The sequence below is a fragment of the Coregonus lavaretus genome, assembly GCF_964263955.1.
Source record: "Coregonus lavaretus genome assembly, chromosome: 15".
In the NCBI taxonomy this organism is placed as follows: Eukaryota; Metazoa; Chordata; class Actinopteri; order Salmoniformes; family Salmonidae; genus Coregonus; species Coregonus lavaretus.
In genome coordinates, this window is record NC_140002.1 from 43280598 (window position 1) to 43306176 (window position 25579).

The window sequence follows — 25579 nt, forward strand, 5'->3', positions numbered from 1 at the left end:
AAGGAGATACAGTGGGGGAAAAAAGTATTTAGTCAGCCACCAATTGTGCAAGTTCTCCCACTTAAAAAGATGAGGGAGGCCTGTACTTTTCATCATAGGTACACGTCAACTATGACAGACAAATTGAGATTTTTTTTTCCAGAAAATCACATTGTAGGATTTTTTATGAATTTATTTGCAAATTATGGTGGAAAATAAGAATTTGGTCACCTACAAACAAGCAAGATTTCTGGCTCTCACAGACCTGTAACTTCTTCTTTAAGAGGCTCATCTGTCCTCCACTCGTTTGAACTTGTTATCAGTATAAAAGACACCTGTCCACAACCTCAAACAGTCACACTCCAAACTCCACTATGGCCAAGACCAAAGAGCTGTCAAAGGACACCAGAAACAAAATTGTAGACCTGCACCAGGCTGGGAAGACTGAATCTGCAATAGGTAAGCAGCTTGGTTTGAAGAAATCAACTGTGGGAGCAATTATTAGAAAATGGAAGACATACAAGACCACTGATAATCTCCCTCGATCTGGGGCTCCACGCAAGATCTCACCCAGTGGGGTCAAAATGATCACAAGAACGGTGAGCAAAAATCCCAGAACCACACGGGGGGACCTAGTGAATGACCTGCAGAGAGCTGGGACCAAAGTAACAAAGCCTACCATCAGTAACACACTACGCCGCCAGGGACTCAAATCCTGCAGTGCCAGACGTGTCCCCCTGCTTAAGCCAGTACATGTCCAGGCCCGTCTGAAGTTTGCTAGAGTGCATTTGGATGATCCAGAAGAGGATTGGGAGAATGTCATATGGTCAGATGAAACCAAAATAGAACTTTTGGTAAAAACTCAACTCGTCGTGTTTGGAGGACAAAGAATGCTGAGTTGCATCCAAAGAACACCATACCTACTGTGAAACATGGGGGTGGAAACATCATGCTTTGGGGCTGTTTTTCTGCAAAGGGACCAGGACGACTGATCCGTGTAAAGCAGGGGTGTCAAACGTCCGGCCCGCGGGCCGGATCAGGCCCGCAAACGGGTTTAATCCGGCCCGCGAGATGATTTTGAAAAAAATTAAAAAATATATATATATATATATATATATATATAATAATAATAATAATAATTTTGTAAAGTATAAAAATGCGCTGCAATTTTTCAATAAAAAAACTGCTGTTCCAATTGCGTCCACTGGATGGCGCAATAGCAATTGTGTTAAGCAAGCAAACTGTTTATACCGGGCCAGAGCAAGTAGGTCAAGCACGTGCAGCCAATGAGCTACTTTGTTTTGCCCGCGATATTTATTACGGCTTCTACTTTTAACATTATGTGCTTTGGCACCCTCATTGCCCCAATATGTCTCTGTCAAAAAAGAGAAAAGTGGACGCAGAGTGCAGAGTGTTCCAAGAAAAATGGTCATCCTATTTATTCACTGATTTGAATGGGAAAGCTGTATGTTTGGTGTGTTCAGAGCATGTTGCAGTGCTGAAAGAATATAACCTTCGTCGCCACTATGTGAGTCTTCATGCCGACAAATATGACAACTGTCAAGGACAGCGGAGATGAGAGAAGGTGAATGAACTGTTGGCGGGTCTGAAGAAACAGCAGTCTGTGTTTACTCACAGCCGAGACATCAGTGACGCTGCAGTGAAAGCTAGCTACCTCATTGCTAATGAAATCGCAGTGGCTTCAAAACCATTTAGTGAGGGTGAATTTGTAAAAACATGCATGATGAAGGCAGCGGAGATTGTGTGCCCTGAAAAGCGGCAGGCTTTTGCAAATATCAGCCTGACAAGAAACACAGTTGCAGACAGGATTTCCGATCTTTCAGTGGATTTGGACAGCCAGTTGAAGCAACAAGTAAAGTCATTTATTGCGTTTTCGGTTGCAATTGATGAAAGCACGGACATTACAGATGTTGCACAACTGGCCATTTTCATCCGCGGAGTTGATGACACATTGACCGTCACCGAGGAGTTCGTGGAGTTGGTGCCGATGACAGATACAACGACAGCAGCTGATATTTTTACCGCACTCGTCGGCGCGCTGGACAGGGTCGGAGTGGACTGGTCCCGCGCTGTCAGCCTGGCTACAGATGGTGCGCCCTCAATGATCGGGAAAAAAGCAGGCGTTGTGACAAAGTTCAGAGAGAAAGTGCAATCTGCAAATGGAGGACGTGATTTTTTGACTTTTCACTGTATTTTGCACCAGGAGGCTTTGTGTTGCAAGTCATTAAAGATGGATAACGTCATGAAGGTGGTCATCCAAACTGTTAATTTCATCCGATCCAGAAGCCTGAATCACCGTCAGTTTGACAGCCTTCTCAGAGAGAAAGACCACATCTATGGCCTGCCATACCACACTGAGGTAAGATGGTTAAGCCGAGGTGCTGTGCTGAGTCGTTTCTTTGATTTACGAGAAGAAATTGAACAGTTCATGGAAGAAAAGGGCAAACCAGTGTTAGAATTTCATTCCGCAGAATGGATGCAGGACCTTGCATTTATGGTGGATGTTACAGAGCACCTGAATAACTTGAACAAACAGCTGCAAGGGCGCAACAAAGTTGTCACGCAGTATTATGACAGCATACGTTCTTTCAAGTTGAAGCTGTCATTGTGGGAGACGCAACTTGCCGGTGGTGATGCAGCTCACTTCCCCTGTCTGAAAAATGTGTGCGCGACCCAACATGTGGCAGACATGAAGCGGTTCAAAGATAAAATAACGGGACTGTTACGGGAGTTTGAGCAACGCTTTCAGATTTATGTTTATATGTTTTTATGTTGATGTGCTATTGTTTTTAATTGATTTGATTTTATTTGTATATTTAACCTATTCTTGACTCTGTGGTTCTTGCACTTGTTTGGGGAACAGGATTTCATTATTTTTATCTACATTTCTGCCTGAGAAATGACACCCTGATATAGTTCTGTGATCTGTGAAACAGTTCTGTTAATCACTGAGGCATTGTGTGTTTGTGTGTTCTTTGTCCTCAGAACTTTCAAATAACTTGAGGTGTTTTATGATTAATAGTGATGTTGTGCTTTTGGACACTGTCCTCAGGCTCCAGCTTTATGTTTATATGTTTTTATGTTGATGTGCTATTGTTTTTAATTTATTTTATTTTATTTGTATATTTAACCTATTCTTGACTCTGTGGTTCTTGCACTTGTTTGGGGAACAGGATTTCATTATTTTTATCTACATTTCTGCCTGAGAAATGACACCCTGATATAGTTCTGTGATCTGTGAAACAGTTCTGTTAATCACTGAGGCATTGTGTGTTTGTGTGTTCTTTTTCTTTAGAATCTTCAAATAAACTTGACGTGTTTTATGATTAATAGTGATGTTGTGCTTGTACTATTTTGGACACACTGTCCTCAGGATCCAGCTTTATGTTGTATGTTGATCGTATTAAAACAAAGAAAACAATCTGAAGTTGTTGTTTTTAAGTTATATATACCATGATTTTTCCGGTCCGGCCCACTTGGGAATAGATTTTCCTCCATGTGGCTCCTGAGCTAAAATGAGTTTGACACCCCTGGTGTAAAGGAAAGAATGAATGGCGCCATGTATCCTGAGATTTTGAGTAAAAACCTCTTTCCATCAGCAAGGGCATTGAAGATGAAACGTGGCTGGGTCTTTCAGCATGACAATGATCCCAAACACACCGCCCGGGCAACGAAGGAGTGGCTTCGTAAGAAGCATTTCAAGGTCCTGGAGTGGCCTAGCCAGTCTCCAGATCTCAACCCCATAGAAAATCTTTGGAGGGAGTTGAAAGTCCGTGTTGCCCAGCGACAGCCCCAAAACATCACTGCTCTAGAGGAGATCTGCATGGAGGAATGGGCCAAAATACCAGCAACAGTGTGTGAAAACCTTGTGAAGACTTACAGAAAACGTTTGACCTGTGTCATTGCCAACAAAGGGTATATAACAAAGTATTGAGAAACTTTTGTTATTGACCAAATACTTATTTTCCACCATAATTTGCAAATAAATTCATTAAAAATCCTACAATGTGATTTTCAGGATTTTTTTCTTCTCATTTTGTCTGTCATAGTTGACGTGTACCTATGATGAAAATTACAGGCCTCTCTCATCTTTTTAAGTGGGAGAACTTGCACAATTGGTGGCTGACTAAATACTTTTTTCCCCACTGTATAAATATGGGATTTCATCACTGAGCCATAGAGGGATCACATTTCTGACCTGCCCCTCACCCCCGTTTTCCCTTTCTTGAAGCAGACAGCATGTAGTAGATGAGTCACTGGTACTTAAGGAAGAAAACACTCTTTACAGGAGGTTGTCAGTAAAAATAAACTAAAACATTGTTTTGACCCAGTTGGGTGGGTGCACAATGTACAATCGTTGCTTATTCATCTCGGGAGCATGTGTACTTTTCCTGTGCTCAAATAAACAATCATGCAATAGTTCATATAAGGGTTGTACATTTATATAGTTTAAATATGATAGTGTATTGCAATGTAAAACTGGATCTATGTTTCATTAACCTACTATGCAGTTGTATCCAATCCTTCTGAGCTGTCTGAAATGTTTCCATATCCATATAGTCGTTCGCATGAGATGATAAAATCGTGTTTTACCTAACATTAAATAAATGACATTTTGTCACACAATGCTTGAGCGTGGGCCCTGCAAGTACAGTATTTTGTGATGCAACTATGCAATAAAAGCCAGTGTAGATTAATAAAGAAAACTTGTATCAAACATCTTTCTTTGGAAACAATTGTCCAGTGGACTTAGTGACATTCTATTGCAGTGTCAGAATCTGGGCAGTTAAAGATTCCATTGTTTTCATCTCAACTCCAGTATGCCCTACATTGCCCCCCTAAGGCTGAAGGTGAAGGTACACCATATGGACACCAGGGGCGCGTTCAGCACCACACAAAGTTTTGGAACGTTCAGATAAAAACATGTTATGTAGAACAAACATGCCTCTCCGTCTCCGACATGTAATCACGTCGGCTCTATTCATGGCATTTCTATCTGCAACATTCAACAACGTTTAGAAACTGAACGTGGCCCATAATAGGCCCATGAGGCATAGATAATCCTACACATAGGCTATCCTCATTACAATTTGCATATAATCCTTTCAACATCAGAAGAGTGAGTAGCTAAAACATTGTGAGCCAAAACAAGTGCTCAGATATCTTGCACTGTCCTTGAGTTTGTAAAGCTGATTTGTTACAAAAATATGACTGGCTCCAAAACACTTTGAAATAGAGAGATAATGAATTAAATGTTGCAAAAAAAAGAATTCAATAGGTCTATAGCCAACCACCTTCACAAGTCAATTATATGGAATGCAAAATACGCAACCTATAGCATAGAGTTGTCACACTGGCAACTTTGTTTCATAATTGGCCAACTTGTATGTTACATACCTTTTTATAGTGTTCCAAGATAGACGAAGTGTCGAGCCAAAATAATATATCAATTTACTTATTTATTGTCAAAACCTCTCTATCTTATTGGCTGGTAGTGATGTCTGTTCTAGTAAAGCGTAGGCCCTAAAGCCTGACCAATCGAAATGCAGACCTGTTCAATTCAAGTGTTGTATTAATTTTACCAAAGTGCATCATGCTTCAAGAGAAATTAGGGATTATTAGTTGAAGATGTGTAGCGAAACTGCAATTGCACAGCAAATATTGTGTATTTTAGTTGAAAGGTACCTGGTGATTACCTGATCAGGTAAGTAAATGTATTCAAACATTTAAACATGCACAAGCTACTGAGCACTAAACGTTTTTGGTTTCCCAGGAACGTTCAGCGCTTTGAAAATGCCGAAAACACCTGAGCAGTGGTATAAACAAAGGAGAAGATATTTTGCCTAGCTGCGATTCACTTACCCTGAAATCACCATCACCTTAAGCTAGAGGCAACACCACTGCCCTTCAACTGAAGAGGAATCATAAGCAGTACTATAGTCATAATATGTTACCTGAGAAGAATCCTCTGGTGAGAGAGTTTTCATCATCCTGTGTCTATGAGGTACCTGACTCTGGTGGTGTTTCCCATGACCTGACAGCTTCCACATCTTATTTTTATTTAACTAGGCAAATCAGTTAAGAACAAATTCTTATTTACAGTGACAGCCTACCCCGGACGATGCTGCCGGATTACGATACAGCCTGGAATCGAACCTGGGTCTATAGTGACGCCTCTAGTAGATGCAGTGCCTTAGACCTCTGTGCCACTCGGGAGCCCATGGCCTTAGCTGTCACTACCTCTGTTTGCTCTGGCGTTGAGGCTAGAGACATGAACATCTGGATTCCTGAGAAAGCTGAAACACAGCCACAACTTTTTTTTTTCTTGAGCGGCCCAAGCAATACAGGCCCCAGCCGCTTGGAGTACAATTATAGTTTCTAAATCTCCCAGTGCTGTGAGTTCTCCTAAGAAGGTAATCGATCTGTATCAATGTTTCACTGTTAGTAAGAGGGCAGATTCTAAACACAAGCACCTGATAACCCTGTACATTAAGGATGAGTACTTTGTCATGAGAGCGAAGAATAAGGAGGAGCAAGAGGATCGGTACCTGGCTCTGAATGATCTGATGATCTAGGAGAAAAAGAGCACCAGGACACTGAGGAGTTGGATTATGGATACTAGACAATCTCTCCTGGCACCATCTTCAAGGAGGTGTGGCAGTTGATCGTGAAGCCCAAAGGTTTAGGGCAAACCAAGAACCTAACAGGGCCATTCACCTGGTGAAGGTGAGCTCGGAGATGCTTCTGTGAACCTGCCTATGATGAATGTCCGTCGCTGTGGTCACTCCGAATGCTTCTTCTTTATACAGGTGGGTCACTGGTCCTCTACTGGGTCCGGGGAGATCCGGATGCAGATAGACCCTGTAGTGATGCAGATGATATCCCTTCAGAAGTCAACGTGCCCCCCACTCCTCCTCAAACACCTTGCACTACCATATTCCCCTCAGACCAGGTGGGGCTACATGATGATGCTTCCACATAGCTGTTCACCAGCAAAGGACAGCCTTAGTGATGTTGATCATTCACTGTGATGAATACATGAACATGTCTCTTTGGAGCCCCATGGAATGCCATACACATGGCTCACCCGAGGCCTGCAACTCTTATTCCGCTCTACCTAGCTCCAACCAGCCCCCCTCACAGAGGAACTGTGAGCACGATGACTATCTCCTCATGTGCCATCCTGCAGGTCATCACTGCTCTGCAGTTGAATGGTAGAAGCCCTCTCATTAGCTCACCTCGTCAGACTTCTCATCCAAACGGTGCATGTGCATGTGTTGAATGTCACTGGTTTATCCTGCTTTTGAAATGATTAATTCAGAATAAACCAGATTGTGAATACTCAGCCTCGTGGCCTATAGGATTTTCTTCTCAGTTTAATTATTCATAATGAAAATATCTGTCATGTTTATTTTATTTTGGTGGTTGTTGCTACACTTGGAGAATGTGTTCCTATAGACCCATGCAAAGAAGTTGGTTTTGTATTGGTTGTCAATTTGAAGAATATACTTTTTGTGAAGGCCTTACTGATTTGTCTTTTTCATGAATGAAGAGAGGGATGTGTTGTCTTTTCTTATTTTTCACAGGGCATTTACTGGATAGTTGCTCTGTACCCGTATGGAAGTCAGCACTTTTGGGTTATGAAAAAAAAAGTATTTTGTATTGGATTACCACGCCCTGGTGATATCACCCTTTTATGCCCGAGATAGGATTATACCATTAAAATAAAGCAAATGCAGTTATCCACAGCTTGTCTCCATTTACTGGGTTAGATGTACAACAGGTAATACTATAACCATTATAATTAAGTTGTCACCACAGGCTATCATCCTCAGTACTAATACAGTGGGCTGCAGGGACAATCAATAACCATCATAGAACAACAATTAATCAGTGGAAAAAGGTTAGCAGGAAAAGATGCAGGGTTAGGTTCATCACAATATAAGGAGCAAGTTAACTAATGCTCGCTCAAGGCTCTAGTCTACACATTCCCTTTCCACATGACACCGTGCACAAGGCCATTTTAGCTCCTTCTCACAAATACACATGAGGAAGATGGTGCTAAAACAGAATCTCAACCCTGAGGCTGAAAAATAAAGTGTTTAAATATATTTATTGTCAGGCATATTTACATGAGTGTGCAGGGGCGATGTTCCATACCAATACCTTGGGAAAACCCTTACTCTAACCATTGAATAACATACATATATTTAAGAGAGGCACTTTTCTTAATAAAACAAGTTATTTGTTGTATGTTTGTATTTTAACACTGAAAATAAATATGTCTGCATATTTGCTGTCTCCAGGCATCAGGAGGTAGTGTGTACTGAGGAGATGGCTTCTTCAGCTATATCATCCTCATGCCTGTCTTCACCTAGGTCCCTGGCGTTGTTTCCACAACATCAAAGTGAGACAGTGCAAGCTTGAATTTACTGTGTACACCATGTTCCTGCCTTAATTTGGTCTCTTTGTTTTGAGTTGTTGTCCAGAATCTTTCCTTATCTAGTATTGTCTCTTGTTGGTGATTTTTTTGCAAAGTGGTAAGCAGTTTATGCTTGATGTTGTTCTGAGGCACTTCTACAGCACAGTATGGAAGATGGTAGCCAAGGGAATCAACCCAATCACCATCATCCACTGGACTGGGCGGAGGGGAGGGGAAGCTGGTCACACGTTAAGGATCTCAAACTCCTCTTCAGACTCAAACAGCTTGTCGGATGATTCGATGAACTCTGTTCAAAAAGAGAACACAACAGTAATCCGTTTGACACGGCACACTTGAGTTTGTACAGTGCATTCGGAAAGTATTCAGACCCCTTCACTTTTTCCACATTTTGTTACGTTACAGCCTTATTCTAAAATGGATTAAATAAAATAAAATCCTCATCAATCTACACACAACACCCCCCTAATGAGAAAGCGAACAGGTTTTTAGAGATGTTTTAAAAATAGGAAACAGAAATACCTTATTTACATAAGTATTCAGACCCTTTACTATGAGACTCAAAATTGAGCTCAGGTGAATCCTGTTTCCATTGATCATCCTTCAGATGTTTCTACAACTTGATTGGAGTCCACCTGTGGTAAATTCAATTGATTGGACATGCTTTGGAAAGGCACACAACTGTCTAAATAATGTCCCACAGTTGACAGTGCATGTCAGAGCAAAACCAAGCCATGAGGTTGAAGGAATTGTCCGTAGAGCTCAGAAACAGGATTGTGTCGAGGCACAGATCTGGGGAAGGGTACCAAAAAATGTCTGCAGCATTGAAGGTCCCTAAGAACACAGTGGCCTCCATCCTTCTTAAAATGGAAGAAGTTTGGAACCACCAAGACTCTTCCTAGCGCTGGCCGCCCGGCCAAACTGAGCAATCGGGGGAGAAGGGCCTTGGTCAGGGAGGTGACCAAGAACCCGATGGTCACTCTGACAGAGCTACAGAGTTCCTCTGTGGAGATGGGATAATCTACCAGAAGGACAACCATCTCTGCAGCACTCCACCAATCAGGCCTTTATGGTAGAGTGGCCAGATGGAAGCCACTCCTCAGTAAAAGGCACATGACAGCCCGCTTGGAGTTTGCCAAAAGGCACCTAGATTCTATGGTCTGATGAAACCAAGATTGAACTGTTTGGCCTGAATGCCAAATGTCACGTCTGGAGGAAACCTGGCACCATCCCTACGGTGAAGCATGGTGGTGGCAGCATCATGCTGTGGGGATGTTTTTCAGTGGCAGGGACTGGGAGACTAGTCAAGATCGAGGGAATGATGAACGGAGCAAAGTACAGAGAGATCCTTGATGAAAACCTGCTCCAGAGCGCTCAGGACCTCAGGCTGGGGCAAAGGTTCACCTTCCAACAGGACAATGACCCTAAGCACACAGCCAAGACAGCGCAGGAGTGGCTTCGGGACAAGTCTCTAAATGTCCTTGAGTGGCCCAGCCAGAGCCCGGACTTGAACCCACTCGAACATCTCTGGAGACCTGAAAATAGCTGTGCAGCGACGCGCCCCATCCAACCTGACAGAGCTTGAGAGGATCTGCAGAGAAGAATGGGAGAAACTCCCCAAATACAGGTGTGCCAAGCTTGTAGCGTCATCCCCAAGAAGACTCGAGGCTGTAATCGCTGCAAAAGGTGCTTTAACAAAGTACTTAGTAAAGGGTCTGAATACTTATGTAAATGTGATATTTCAGTTTTGTATTTTTTATACATTTGCTAAAATTTCTAAAAACCTGTTTTGCTTTGTCATTTTGTGGTATTGTGTGTAGATTAATGAGGGGAAAAAACAATTTAATCAATTTTAGAATAAGGCTGTAACGTAACAAATTGTGGAAAAAGTCAAGGGGTTTGAAAACTTTCCAAATGCACTGTATGTTTCAGTTGAGATTAAGCACTACATAGAAGTTTCAATAAGGTTCAAATAATAAGAGCAGTCATGCACCTATAAATAAATGCACTTCATGTATAGACCTATATTGTAATTTCAAAACAATATAGAGAAATAAGAGTGGAAGCTGGATACCGGTATCCCTATAATTATTTGCTGCCAGAATGTATTGTTATTGGTGTAATATTCTGGGTCTGTCTGGTGGCTTGGCTCATACCTGCCCCTGTGGTCTGAACCTCTGGTTTGGTGGGAGGAACGAAAGGGGGCCAGTGGGGCGGGTGATTCTCCACCAGCTCAAACATCCGCAGGTTCCTCTTCATCTGGATCTCCTTAAAAGACGACGACATGGGTCTCAATCACAAGAGAATAACCTCCATCTGAATTGACTTGTGACTTGAGTAGATGACTCTTACCTGCTGGACCAGGTTACACCAACTGTCAAAGTCATCTTCACTCTTACAAAAAAATCCCTTGAAAAAACAGACAATTTTGATAGGCAATTACGTGGCAAGATCATCACCACGGTACACAAAATTCACATTGGAGCAAGACTTTAGAACATGCCACTAGGCACTTAAATTATCATATTAACTATGCAAACAAGGCCCATGAGACAGGAGGCTCAGTGGCATAGCAGGCTGTGGTAGTTGGTGTGTGGGCTCAGCTCTCACCAGGGCCACAGAGGGGTCCAGGTTGGTGATCTTCATGCGGCGTGGACTCCTCAGACAGTGGTAGCTCTGGTCGTCCACTCCGCTGCCAGCCTCTGACTCCACGGCTGACTGGGTGGTGTGGGGATCCAGGTAGATCAGCTCCTCTCCTGGAGGACACATACAGGCCTGGCTCAACACAGTTGCTAGACAACTCACAGGCTTATTTTTTTGCTTCCTTTTTTGGGAACCTTCAGTTACAGCTTCCTTTAGACTCACCTACAAATCCAATGAAGTAATAGGCCAGATTGGGCTTTCCTCCCAGCACACCACAGGATTGTGGCATTTTAAAACACTCCTGAGTAGGAGAACATTTACATTTACATTACATTTTAGTCATTTAGCAGGCGCTCTTATCCAGAGCGACTTACAGTTAGTGCATACATTTATTTATTTTTTTCATACCCCCTGTGGGAATCGAACCCACAACCCTGGCGTTGCAAACGCCATGCTCTATCAACTGAGCTACATCCCTGCCGGCCATTCCCTCCCCTACCCTGGACGACGCTGGGCCAATTGTGCGCCGCCCCATGGGTCTCCCGGTCGCGGCCGGCTACGACAGAGCCTGGATTCGAACCAGGATCTCTAGTGGCACAGCTAGCACTGCGATGCAGTGCCTTAGACCACTGCGCCACTCGGGAGAACACATAGAGTCAGACCAGTATAACTATTTAAAGGCAACAATAAATACAGGAATATTGCATTGTAGATTAGTATCAATTGAATAAGAACAGAAAAATGAATTGTACCTTAAGGGCCTGGATGTAGACAGGGTTGATGTGGTTGATTCCCATACGGAGAGGTATGACCAGCAGCAGGGGCCTCCAGTCAGAATGAGACTGGGATTGAGAATGTGGACACGTCGTGGCTCTGTTCCCGTGTGTGTGCGAACAGGCTTGCTCTGGTGTTTCTCCAGAGGTGAAGGGTTCCCCCCAGCCACAGGGTCTGGGCCGCAATCTGTTCCCTCTGCTTGCCTGGCGACACTGCTTCTCTGGAGAGGACATGGAAAGAAAACATTTGTGTCTTTGGCATCACCTTTGTGATCCTATACAGAACTCTCAGATGGTAAGAGTTCAAAAAGTGAAGGAAAAAAAAAACGTACTGATGTCCTCGATCACCACCGTGTTGTCCATTGACACATACACAGCAAGAGAATTCCAGTCATCAAATAGTGCAAGTTTCCTGAGGAGAGATAATAGGTTTCTTATTTATGCCCCAAATGTATTTTAGCTAGAAGTCACTGAGTCCACTACTGATCTTTTCAATGTGGCATAATCAATATTCTGAAATGAATAGATCAGTCGTAAAACATGCATATAAAATACTTACTTGAGCACTTGCGCAACTGTGTTTGGGCCATACCACTCTCCCACAGATTTCCCTTCACCGACCCCCATCTGAGCTGCAAGGAGATAAAGGAAAAGAAAGTTCACTGCAAAGGTCTAAGTCAGAGCTCCTGTCTAACCTGCCATCTATTTATCAGGCTATTTGATATTCCTTCTTCAAGTTACACATTTTTACTTTGAGGACCTGTCCTCTAGAAAAATTATAGGAATGTGAGAGAAGAAAAACATTTGATCTGCTGATTCATGGTAGGTGTGGTCAGACCAAGGTTAAGGCAGGGTTAGGTTATGACTCTCTCTTACCCATTTGGTGTACGGAGTAACAGCTGTCTTTCCTATCCAGGAAACAGTGGAGGATACGCTGGTACTCCTCTGGCTGTCCTCCCTCTGAACTCCAACGCCAGGCTACAATAGGAAAACAGTCCACAATCACTGTGCCATTCTGACATAGCCGCGCTACAGATGCTATATTGGTCCACTAATACAGGACTAGTAAAGGCCCAGTGCACTACTTTTGTGAAAAAACAAAAAAATGTCAACAAAAATATTGCTTTTTCCCCTGATTTTTCACGGGGTGCTGCAGCACCCTCATCACCCCTAATTCCAGCAGCAATGCATTCTGATAACCTGTCTGATAAAACCCCTTTCTCACTGTTGAATTGATTACATAGTAGTATACATATCACTACCTACTATTTGGAATTGTCAAAATCTCTCCCCTAGATGAATAATTCACATACAAACACCCCTTTGCTGATGCAGTTCCATATATCCCCACCCCATACAGCTACAGTGGGGGAAAAAAGTATTTATTCAGCCACCAATTGTGCAAGTTCTCCCACTTAAAACGATGAGAGGCCTGTAATGTTCATCATAGGTACACGTCAACTATGACAGACAAATTGAGAAAAAAAATCCAGAAAATCACATTGTAGGATTTTTAATGAATTTATTTGCAAATTATGGTGGAAAATAAGTATTTGGTCACCTACAAACAAGCAAGATTTCTGGCTCTCACAGACCTGTAACTTCTTCTTTAAGAGGCTCCTCTGTCCTCCACTCGTTACCTGTATTAATGGCACCTGTTTGAACTTGTTATCAGTATAAAAGACACCTGTCCACAACCTCAAACAGTCACACTCCAAACTCCACTATGGCCAAGACCAAAGAGCTGTCAAAGGACACCAGAAACAAAATTGTAGACCTGCACCAGGCTGGGAAGACTGAATCTGCAATAGGTAAGCAGCTTGGTTTGAAGAAATCAACTGTGGGAGCAATTATTAGGAAATGGAAGACATTCAAGACCACTGATAAACTCCCTCGATCTGGGGCTCCACGCAAGATCTCACCCCGTGGGGTCAAAATGATCACAAGAACGGTGAGCAAAAATCCCAGAACCACACGGGGGGACCTAGTGAATGACCTGCAGAGAGCTGGGACCAAAGTCTACCATCAGTAACACACTACGCCGCCAGGGACTCAAATCCTGCAGTGCCAGACGTGTCCCCCTGCTTAAGCCAGTACATGTCCAGGCCCGTCTGAAGTTTGCTAGAGTGCATTTGGATGATCCAGAAGAGGATTGGGAGAATGTCATATGGTCAGATGAAACCAAAATAGAACTTTTTGGTAAAAACTCAACTCGTCGTGTTTGGAGGACAAAGAATGCTGAGTTGCATCCAAAGAACACCATACCTACTGTGAAGCATGGGGGTGGAAACATCATGCTTTGGGGCTGTTTTTCTGCAAAGGGACCAGGACGACTGATCCGTGTAAAGGAAAGAATGAATGGGGCCATGTATCCTGAGATTTTGAGTGAAAACCTCCTTCCATCAGCAAGGGCATTGAAGATGAAACGTGGCTGGGTCTTTCAGCATGACAATGATCCCAAACACACCGCCCGGGCAACGAAGGAGTGGCTTCGTAAGAAGCATTTCAAGGTCCTGGAGTGGCCTAGCCAGTCTCCAGATCTCAACCCCATAGAAAATCTTTGGAGGGAGTTGAAAGTCTGTGTTGCCCAGCGACAGCCCCAAAACATCACTGCTCTAGAGGAGATCTGCATGGAGGAATGGGCCAAAATACCAGCAACAGTGTGTGAAAACCTTGTGAAGACTTACAGAAAACGTTTGACCTGTGTCATTGCCAACAAAGGGTATATAACAAAGTATTGAGAAACGTTTGTTATTGACCAAATACTTATTTTCCAACATAATTTGCAAATAAATTCATTAAAAATCCTACAATGTGATTTTCTGGATTTTTTTTTCTCATTTTGTCTGTCATAGTTGACATGTACCTATGATGAAAATTACAGGCTTCTCTCATCGTTTTAAGTGGGAGAACTTGCACAATTGGTGGCTGACTAAATACTTTTTTTCCCCACTGTATGTACATGACTCGAGACATCCTCCTCACCTCGTCCCAGCTGTGAGCATACCAGGGCCTGTGCAAGAATCATCTGCCCACACCGTAGCATGCATCCCCAGCCTGCATCTGAAGAGGGGCCTGTTCCGCCTACAGACCAAACAAAGATAGACATTTAACCATCAAAGCAACTAGCCATCAATTGGATATCACAATAACATCTGCCTGTTTCACTCACCTATGGGAGAGAATTTTTTTCTGTAGGTGAACCATAACCGTGAGTGGACGTCTGATAGGAGCTCTGTCTTTTCTGTGACCACACAACAAGAAGCACTGTCAAGCCCTTATTCTGTTTCTTTTTCACATATAAATCACAATATGACTGCTAGAAGATGCCAGCCTACCTGTTTTAGCATTGTAACACTCTCCTAAAATCCATACAGGTTCATCAGTGTCAGGTAAGTCTTCAAGGAATTCAGAAAACACATTTATCTGGTTTTCATACTTGGCTAATACTGAAAGGAGACGTGGAAAAAGGGAGACTTGTCAATAAACATACATGATGTGATACACCAGTTCATATAGTTTATACACAATAAGTTTTGGAATATGGGTTGATATTTAGCAGCAATTTGACATTATCATTTAGGTTTGCTGGAATTATTAGACATGTGGGTCGGTTTGTTGTTTCCAACACTATTTGTATATACCTGATAACACACAGTGTAGGCTGTACACTAGCTCTCAAAAACCCTTCTTCTCTGTATTCAGGGTTCAGCCATTACAATCGTCCAGATTTGTCTCTGTGTAAACTAAAATTCCATGCTGTGTTTTAACGTTTAGAAACGTCAATAATCATCGCTTTTGAAACAGTTTTCGAAACATATGCTGATACGCCCCTTATCTTTCATGTCAGCGAGAAATAATCTTTCAAATAAAAAAAGATACACATATGTAGCAGATTTGTACAGACTCATACACTGTGTGTGCCTCCAGTTGACAAACTACACTGCCTCCCCGGTTAGAGCCAATAATGCTTTATCCGAAAATGTGGTCGGAGGCGCCGTATTGATAGTGTGACGCAATTGCGAAGCCTCTGGAGGCACACAGAGGCCAAATTGAGCTCCATACCGCATCACTGTGCGCCTTTCAAATTTTGTAACAATGCGGCATGGACATGATTGGACGACGGTAGGTGAAGGCGGAAGGTCCTGTATAAACACAAACTCACTTCCTTGACAACAGCTCTGCACTGCTCGGTGACACGCAAGAAGTATGAATGCCCTGACTTCTGCAGAGGCCATATCACCGTAAATGTTGCACGGCCAATGCAGACGTCAGATTGACCATGCAGCGACTTTTAGTTTACACACAAGTGTTCAGAGCATGCTAGATAGCTAATTAGCACAGGTGGCGGCCTATGTCTTCCATCCGTCTTCCGTAAACAAGCACTGTAAAATGAAGATAATGGCCTTGTGGGAACACTAACCCTATAAAATACATGGAGTAATTTACTTTTTTTTTTTTAAATGATTTATCTCTGATATGAAAGATAAGTTCTTTATGTTTCCAAAACAGTACCGCAAGCGATGCGTGTTAATGTTTAGAGCAAGTGTCCGGGCTCTTAACAAAAAAAAAAAAACTGCCAGAAGACACTATCGTCAATAGGGCTAAAGTAGCGTCTATGAATGGGGTAGCTGTACACTACAGACTACAGTACAATACTGTATGTGACCAAATTACCATAACATCCTTACTCTGAATAAATACATATCATCGTACTTCAGAGAAGAAGTACATTCCACTGACAATGCCCCCCTCTTCAAATGTTATGAAAGCCGAGCGAAACAGGCCACCAAGGAAACAACAATGGCTAAACTTGCACATCAGCCATGGCTTTTTACAGGGGCAAGTTTATAACGACCAACATCTTTAGAAAACCTATTTTTGCCTCAATGGCAGGACGATCTGACAACACATGTAAGGGACTAATTGGAAGGCGCATAATAAGTGAATAAGGTATGTTTAGTGGCTATTACCTGCCTCCATCCTCCGGCTGTCATCGGCGTTAAAAGGCAGGATACACACATAGTATAACTTCTTGGGTAATGTAGTTTAAATGCGTTTGTGATTCATGACAACTAATAACATTTGAAACCATTATAAACTACATCTACCAAAATTACTCATAATGAAACCACGTGAGCGTTTCCAGACTGCAAAACATTACATGGCACTCTGGTTTTTGTAGTTTTTTCACCCAATTTTTTTTATGGATTTACTTAGAGATAGCTATTCCCCATACTAAAAATATAAGTTTGCATTGTCTCAATTATTAAATGCGTGCCTGTTGCTTAAAATATCCTCCTAATTGATTGTTGCATGGGTTTACACTGGCTATGCTACAATGTATCTATCAGTCAGAAAACTTTAATGTTTTGTGGCAGTGTAATAGAGGATAAAAATCGAAATGTTATGTATCATGGGTGAATTGTGACTGACTGATCTACAAAAAATAATGAGAAGTTATTTATATTGCAAGGTTCTTTGTTGATCAAGTCGGCAGTCGCCTGCACTGTCGAACAAGCCCATTAAAATTGTAGCAGGCTCTTGCTTCGACAACGCTAGCTACATTGTTGCCACAGTAGATGTAGGGTGTGTTCGTAAATTCAATCTGGAGTGCCAGAGTGCGCTCTGGGCGTTCATAAACTCAGAGCGTTGTCCGTTCGTAAATTTAGAGCGTTTCGCTCTTGGAACGTACAATGGACGCTCAGGCCAAGGAGTAGGGTTGATCCGAGCGTTCTGCCTTTTTATGTTATCGAGAGCGTTGGTGACTGTAAATGTGCTGCTGGCAACAATTTAATTACGCTTTTTTTGCCAATGTTTACTGACACCGGCCATATTCAACGGGTGTTGAGCGTTCATAAATTCGTCAGTTATTCTGGGCTCTGGCACACAGACGAGAGTGCTCTGAAATTTGAGTAGATAGCCAGAGCGAATTTACGAGCGCACCCTTACAATACATAACGCCCCTAGTGGCACAACACTACTGCGTTACATGGACATCATATTTGCATCTAGCTAGCGTGAACCGGGAAAGCAGTTTGACTGATAAAAACAACATCCTCTTGATACGTGATTGTTAATCCAAATAATGTTTTAAGAATATAAGATCTAGTCATGAATCTTCGGGGATTCTTTCAAGATTTCAACCCCAGGTAACGTAAAGAGAAATCTAGCTACTGTTAACTTAACGTTTCGCGTTAGAGCTAAGTTACCAGCAACTAACTTAACGTTAACGAACTAGCTAGCTAGCTATCTGAACCGGTGAATCATTATGACCTCTGACCCAACTAACTAACATTAGTTAACTAATTTAGCTATTATATTGGGGAAGGACAGCGTTAGCTAGTTAGCAAGCATTGATGTTAGCTAGCCAGCCCTGTTTTACGGTCGTTAATATTAGCTAGGTAACGTTAGCATTGCATGCCAACTAGCTAGATAACTAACCAGCTGACTCCACTGAGCTCAGCTTCCTTGTTATGGAATTGCGTGGGGTGCACATTTTTGTACCAGCCCTGCACTAACATAATCTGACGAGTAGCAAGCTAAATAGATTGCTGAATAGATTCATGGTTGATGAAATGGTGTGTTTTTTTCCCCCTCCCTTCTCAGTAAGTTCCTCATCTATGCCTGCCTGCTGCTGTTTTCTGTTCTACTGTCCCTGCGTCTGGATGGCATCATCCAATGGAGCTATTGGGCAGTGCTTGCCCCCATATGGCTATGGAAGCTCATGGTCATCATCGGTGCATCAGTTGGCACAGGCGTCTGGTCCCATAACCCACAGTACAGGTGTGCTTTTAAACCCAAATGCTTTTATTTTTTGTTTTGTATTTTTTGTCAATGTGGCTGTCTTATCAATATGAAATTGTCATAAGGAGAAAGCTGTCTGGTTGCCATACCTGTCACTGCTGACTAGTATGTATTATTTACTGTGCCTGTCATGCTGGCAATGCAGGGCTGAGGGTGAAACCTGTGTGGAGTTCAAGGCCATGCTGATTGCTGTTGGGATACACCTACTCCTGCTCACCTTTGAGGTGCTGGTGTGTGACCGTGTGGAGAGGGGCAACCACTTCTGGCTGCTGGTCTTCATGCCCCTCTTCTTCGTCTCGCCTGTCTCTGTTGCAGCCTGTGTGTGGGGATTCCGCCATGATCGCTCTCTAGAGGTCAGACATTTTATCAGTTACAAGGATGTTATTTTTCTCAAATAGCATATTTAGGCTAGATCTTGGTGATTTATAATATATTTATCTATCTACCTCCCTCGTTTTCCCTCCTCACCCATTTTTTTCTGTTCTTCCTATCTCTCCTTGTATTAGTTGGAGATCTTGTGCTCGGTCAATATTCTCCAGTTTATCTTCATTGCCCTGCGACTGGATAAAATCATCAGTTGGCCATGGCTGGTAAGAGAACTACCTGCCTAATATTTAGGTCTGGAAAATTATGGGAATTGAGTACAATTTATAGCGAGTTGGAATGGAAATATACTTAGGCATTCTGTTGATTTTGTCTTCCAGGTTGTCTGTGTCCCACTGTGGATCCTCATGTCCTTCCTATGCCTTGTGGTGCTCTACTACATTGTCTGGTCAGTGCTCTTTCTGCGATCTATGGACGTCATCGCAGAGCAACGGCGCACTCACATCACCATGGCTATCAGCTGGATGACAATCGTTGTACCCTTGCTCACTTTTGAGGTATGTGGTCATGCCATCCATCCCCCAGTTATTAGTGTGTTCAGAGAGCTAAATAAGCTGGGAAGTTTTTATTGTTGTCTCTGTCATTGGCTCTTCAGATCCTGTTGGTCCATAAATTGGATGGCCACTACAGCTCCAGCTATGTGTCAGTGTTCGTGCCTCTCTGGGTATCCCTAGTGACTCTGATGGCCACAACCTTTGGCCAGAAAGGAGGCAACCACTGTGAGTTATTCCTCAGACAGTGATAGCAGTGCAGCAGAATTAATTGCCATTTAAGTCATATTGAGGCAGTGTTCTTTTTATTTATCTGAGATTCCAGTCAGTGTAACTCTTTAAATGTTGCTTCAAGCTATATTTGTTTTAACTGATTTTTCTATTTTCTAACAGGGTGGTTTGGCATCCGAAAAGACTTCTGCCAGTTTCTTCTAGAGCTCTTTCCCTTCCTGCGGGAGTATGGGAACGTTTCTTATGACCTGCACCATGAGGACCCTGAGGTGTCCGAGGAGATGCCTGCACACGACCCACCAAAAATAGCCCCCATGTTCAGCAAAAAAAATGGTGTGGTGATCACACAGAGCCCGGGGAAGTACTTTGTGCCTCCTCCAAAACTGTGCATTGACATGCCTGACTAAATTAAAGCTTTGCAACAGCTGCTCTAGAGCTTTGATGGACTTCACATGCAGCTGGAGAAGTAGTTTTTTACAACCAAATATCTATCCATTTTTTATGTAAATCGCATGTTATAGAAGGCTAAGGATAAACTTACCCCAGACAGCGAATCACTTCCTCATTCTTGTTGTGCAGTATGGGTGCCCTGAAAAAATGTGAACAAAGGCTCCAAAAACACTAAAATATGGCCTTTTAGAAATGGCATATTACATTGCGGATAAAGTTCAGAATTATGCAGTTTCATGTGTACAACATCTAAATACCTGCATCACTATATTGAGAGCTTTACCGTTTCTAAATTAATGCATTTTGGTGTTTTTGGAGCCTTTGTTCATGTTTTTGCTGGGCCCCCATACTGCACAACGAGGATGAGGAAGTGATTTTCTGTTTGGGGTATGTTTCTCAAAAACAAGTGAAATCACACAAAAAGGTGTCTGGACCCTTCTATAACATGTCATTTACATCAAAAAATGAGATTTGGTTGTAAAAAAAAAACAAAAAACTTATCCTTTAAGAAGAGGCAGAAGAGCATAACTTTCCATGTAAGTCACTCCTAGTGACGATGGGACCGGAATTTGGACATTAGTTTTTTCTGAAAAAGAAAAACCATGGCAGAGTATGTGGAACAAAAGGCACTCTTATATCAACGTGTGTTTTTCCATTGTATTGGCAGTGGAAATAGAGAATTAGTTCCTTTTCATTGATTTATGTGCTATACTGTACAGTACTTTCTATTTACCTTGTGATGTTCTGGCCAACAAAATATCTCCAAAGTGTTCATCCTGTTTTAAAATTCCGATATCTTTCACATTATTCCAGTTGAAGATACATTCTGTTGTATGTGTGTCAGAAGTTGTGCTAGCAAATTTCCCAAACCCTGAATTTTTGTATCAATGCTCAAATACTGTATGTCAGGATGACACCAAGATCATGCTTATTAGTCTAACCTTTTCAAACCTAAGATTAGCTTGCTACCTGGGGATATTTGGTTTTGTTTTATTAAATTATTTAACTTCTCTATTGTGAGGAACATTTGTTGTAATATAGTAGTGTGTATATATAGTATTATTCCCTAAAACCCATTTGTGTTTGAATGGTTTTGCTTTCTTGGGGTATTTTCCTGAATTAAGACTCAACCCTGATCTCTGTCAACTCCATTGTATTTAAGTTTACAACCTTGTTCCTCTAATGGCCCTCTACACTGAGAATACAAAACATTAAGAACACCTGCTCTTTCCACAACATAGACTAACCAGGTGAAATCTATGATCCCTTATTGATGTCACTTGTTAAATCCACTTTAATCAGTGTAGATGAAGGGGAGGAGACGGGTTAAAGAAGGATTTTTAAGCCTTGAGACATGGATTGTTTGTGTGCCATTCAAAGGGTGAATGGGCAAGACAAAAGATTGAAGTGCCTTTGAACAGGGTATGGTAGTAGGTGCCAGGCACACCGGTTTGTGTCAAGAACGCAACACAATATTAGGAAGGTGTTCCTAATGTTTGGTATATTCAGTGTATATGACAGTCATTGATGCTCCTAGTAGTTGGCATTTGCTGTTACAATAATTTGTCAGATCCAGGGTGCACAACTTCACCTCAAGGTTCCTACTAGTGTATTCTAGTTTTCAATTAATCTTGAGTATTCTGGGTAAACAGCCTGCTTGCATCTTCTACCTTGCCAGGTCTACATTGGGTAATGTAAGGGAGAAAACCTGCAGTGCCACTTCTGTATTATTATTATTATACCTGTGTAAAATGCTTTGTTAGTGAAATTGTGACTCACCTTCATACAAAATGGTCTCCCACATCCCCCATTGAACCCTCATGTTTTGTTTATGTTCTGTGACCACTCTCAGCTGGCCTGAGAGATGAGCATTATTCATTTGAAAACATATTTTTGACCGGGGATGGACCAATGTTATACTTTTCCCCTCTATTGAACCTTGTTTCTTACCTTTCACCATACACATTCTGTTGCAGTATAGCTGTCTTTTTCTACTGGCAAGCACTTCAATACAAGTGTTAAATGAATACTTGCTCCAAGTGGTTAATAACATTTAAATCACTTTGTTTGTTATTGGTTAGTTATCTGGTCATCATTTTGTTGACTTGTCAGATGCATGAACATTGATTTCAAATTGAAATAATACTTTTTGGCCATAATACTTTTCCGTTTTTACATTGTGTATACTTGCAATTTACAGTGAATACAAATTATGGATGAATGGTTTCCATGGACTTGTCAGTCGCTAGATGGCACTATGAGCCTATTCTAAACATTTTTGGAACTCCCATTACCTTCTTATTAAGACGTCCTTGTTAACAGGACAAACAGGAAGTGTCTAAGGTTTTGGGAGAGTAGTTGAAAAGTATTGTAGCTAATGTCAAAGATTACCTTTACGGTGCGGTCGAGGACTTGCCGAGTAAATTGCATTTGTTGTAACGAGGTGGTCTATATAAATACACGTCAACCATTGTTCCTTATAATTACAGTCGGATACATGTAGCCAGCCAGCAATTTACGCGACACAAGCTCAGACGTCACAGAGACTACAAAGGGGTTGATTGACTGCGTGATGATGTGTGCAACAGCCCTTTCTTCTTACTAGCTCATTATCTTAGGAGTGGTTTAGAGTGATAGAGTAGCAAGCACCTGGTTGTAAGGTATTCACGACGTGGAGTGACGATGACATTACAAGTGGGTTGCCTATCATTCAAGCAGCCATATGCAGGATTAGTACTGGACGGTGTAAAGAGTATTGAGACACGTTGGTGCCCTCTGTTGTCCACAATGGAAAACTGCACTCTAGCTATTCATATTGCGCAGAAGGACTGGGAGGTCGACCAGTGGAGAGACATCCTCACCCATACACTGGGAATGAGCCACATGCAAATAGAGGAACTTCTGGCATCCGGAGACAGATTTGGCCGTGGAGTCGTGGCAGGTAAAACAGTACTATTGCATGACTTAGCAAGTGGTGAGGACTAAAACACAGCACATCTCATGCTTGATTTAAACTAGGTTTGGAATTGTAGTCTACAGATGAATCGCCAACCCCCTGTCATGTCTTGTTTTTTAGGCTTGGTGGAGGTGGGGGAGACCTGGTGCTGCTCTGACAATGTGCCAGAGGAGGATCTGAGGAAGCTGGAGAAGGCAGCAGTGCTCACTGGGCTCACAGAGAAGCACCTCACACAGCTGTCAAACCCACGCTGGCTCAAGCAGCCCCTTTATGCCAGAGGTCACAAAGACATATGGACAGTAGATATCCCAGTGCAATTACTGCCATCCGTGTAGTTGTTGTAGTAAAATAATGTATACTAATTTTGTACTGACAGGATCATCTATCAAGTTAGGGAGGCAATATATTTGTAGACTACTCGCATACGCTTTAAGGTGCAATAAATGACCAATGGACTAAAGTATTGTCAATGTGATTGTATATCCTGCATGTATAAAATTCATAGACACCATAACTTTGTTGAAATAGGCATTTATTATTAATCTAAATCTGTCTGCAGGGAGAATGGGAGGTGGGGCAATCATGATTGCCTATGTGAATAATTGGAGCTCTGGGAGGTGAATCCCTGTGGCAGTGAGGAGGTTAAAGAGGGCAAGGGTGCCATGCTCGCCATCACTAATGGAAGACCTAAGGATATCCAGGTGGGGGTCTGGAGCTGGGCTATACAAGCTGCTTGGGCATTCCTCTTTGAGGACTGGGTAGTAAACCAGTGCTGGGGCTGCTGGAGCTGTTGCTGTGTTCTCCTCTCAGCCTCCTGGGCTTAAGTGCAGAGGTCTGGTGCCAACGATATGGCTGAAGTGCTTGGGAGTGGAGCTCTGCAGTTCAGCTCAGTCGGAGTCACGTTGCCTGTATCTGCAAAGCTTGGGCTATGCTGGTGACCAGCGCTGGTCTCATTGCTGTTACCTGATTTCTCCCTCCCAATGCCAATTCTTGTGCCTTTGACCTGCACACATCTCTTCATTTGTGGCAGGAGATGTTTGAATCCTTGGCGGAAATTGGTATTGGAGTAGTAGTGCAGCTGCAGGATAAAAAGTCAGTGTCAATCAATCACACGTCAGAATTGGAAACTACCACAACACAATTTGATATTCATGAAACTTGCCTTTGACGTGCATGCATTGTCTTCCTCAGCAATAAAGTGTGCTTAGTCAAGCCGACCTCGATACCAGACATAGGCGTTGAGTTGGCGGAGAAAACTCTTCATGCTAGACGTTTCGCAGATTTTGGGTGGTTCAGTCCTTTTCATCACCTCCCGTGTGAACAGTTCCTCGTCTATCACTACTTACATTCCGGTCTGGTCAACGATATGGCTGAAGTGCCCTCATTTCATAGATTCTATAATTTCGCTCTCTACAATGGTCCACAGTTGTTTTGGGAATTAAAGTAATAAAAATTGGCATCCACCGGTTCATTTTGAGTCTGAGCAGTATCTATCTATGGTTTCTTGGAAATGTTTTTCTGAGCCAGAATCTGGAATGCGCTCTCTTCTTCTTTTTGTCCTCGACTCCAGAGTGTATACCAATACAGGGAGAGAGCGGGGAACGCGAACTTTCAGCATGTTACCTTTCATGGAAACGTTGGTAACCGAAATGTCACATACTTTCAAAATGAATATGCAACGCAGACGTTAAGCACTATATGCGTGGCTTTACGGAGCAAAATGACCCGCCAAGCTTTAGAATTGTGATTTCAATGAAAATATGCTAATAATATTATATTGTTAAAGTCACAATTCAGATTGTTAGAAGTGGAATGGATCAAACATTCTAGAACATTATTTTGTTGAGAAAGATAGGCAACACGAGAATGATTAATTTATTTCACTATATTGAGACAATGGGCGCTTTCACATATCCCCTTATGATCCGGATCCTGGAACGTTTGGTACCCTGATCCGCGCTATAAAGCATATGTGAAACAAAAACGAACCATGGCTGAAACGAATCCTGGACCTGCGTGAGTAGTGGGTCCAAGATCCAGGACCAGAGTACCAGATGTTGTGATGCGATAGCGCGAGTCGAGTGGAACTTTTTTGACAGTTGTAAACCAGTCAGCTCGCTAACGTCATGTAGAATGTGCGTCTTGCAGTGTTGTAGACCGGTCTCGAGACCACATATTGAGTGTCTCTGTCTTGTGTCGGATATATTTGTACTCGGTCTTGACTCGGTCTCGGACAGTGAGGACTCGTCATTTCTTCCCGAGAGTAAATTAAACTCATAAATATCAGCTTCCATTCCGTCAGCGCATAAAACTAAATATCAGCTACTATCAGCTTCCATTCCGTCAGCGCATAAAACCGCTTCGCCAGGCCAAATATATACACTCCTTTCTTGAAACATTATCT

The 25579-nt window shown here is 42.4% G+C and overlaps 3 protein-coding genes across 3 annotated transcripts; 2 read left to right on the forward strand and 1 right to left on the reverse strand.

Moving 5' to 3' along the window:
- Positions 1-8094: 8094 nt before the first annotated feature.
- On the reverse strand, positions 8095-16868 carry LOC311143015 (cysteine protease ATG4A-like). Its single transcript, XM_084178809.1, has 13 exons — positions 16830-16868; positions 15195-15305; positions 15029-15100; positions 14842-14940; positions 12733-12834; positions 12416-12488; positions 12189-12268; positions 11836-12077; positions 11306-11384; positions 11051-11196; positions 10793-10849; positions 10597-10708; positions 8095-8729 (listed from the first exon to the last, which is right to left on the reverse strand). Exons 1-13 carry the CDS (start codon positions 16837-16839, stop codon positions 8665-8667), a joined length of 1248 nt encoding a protein of 415 aa, XP_084034935.1. The 5' UTR covers positions 16840-16868; the 3' UTR covers positions 8095-8664.
- A 950-nt stretch (positions 16869-17818) lies between these two features.
- LOC311143016 (transmembrane protein 185-like) lies at positions 17819-21231 on the forward strand. The gene is made up of 7 exons (XM_084178810.1): positions 17819-18008; positions 18466-18642; positions 18809-19016; positions 19170-19253; positions 19368-19544; positions 19643-19766; positions 19932-21231. Exons 1-7 carry the CDS (start codon positions 17971-17973, stop codon positions 20174-20176), a joined length of 1053 nt encoding a protein of 350 aa, XP_084034936.1. The 5' UTR covers positions 17819-17970; the 3' UTR covers positions 20177-21231.
- A 1322-nt stretch (positions 21232-22553) lies between these two features.
- On the forward strand, positions 22554-23739 carry LOC311143022 (protein EOLA1-like). The gene is made up of 2 exons (XM_084178817.1): positions 22554-23160; positions 23296-23739. Exons 1-2 carry the CDS (start codon positions 22902-22904, stop codon positions 23508-23510), a joined length of 474 nt encoding a protein of 157 aa, XP_084034943.1. The 5' UTR covers positions 22554-22901; the 3' UTR covers positions 23511-23739.
- Positions 23740-25579: the final 1840 nt, after the last annotated feature.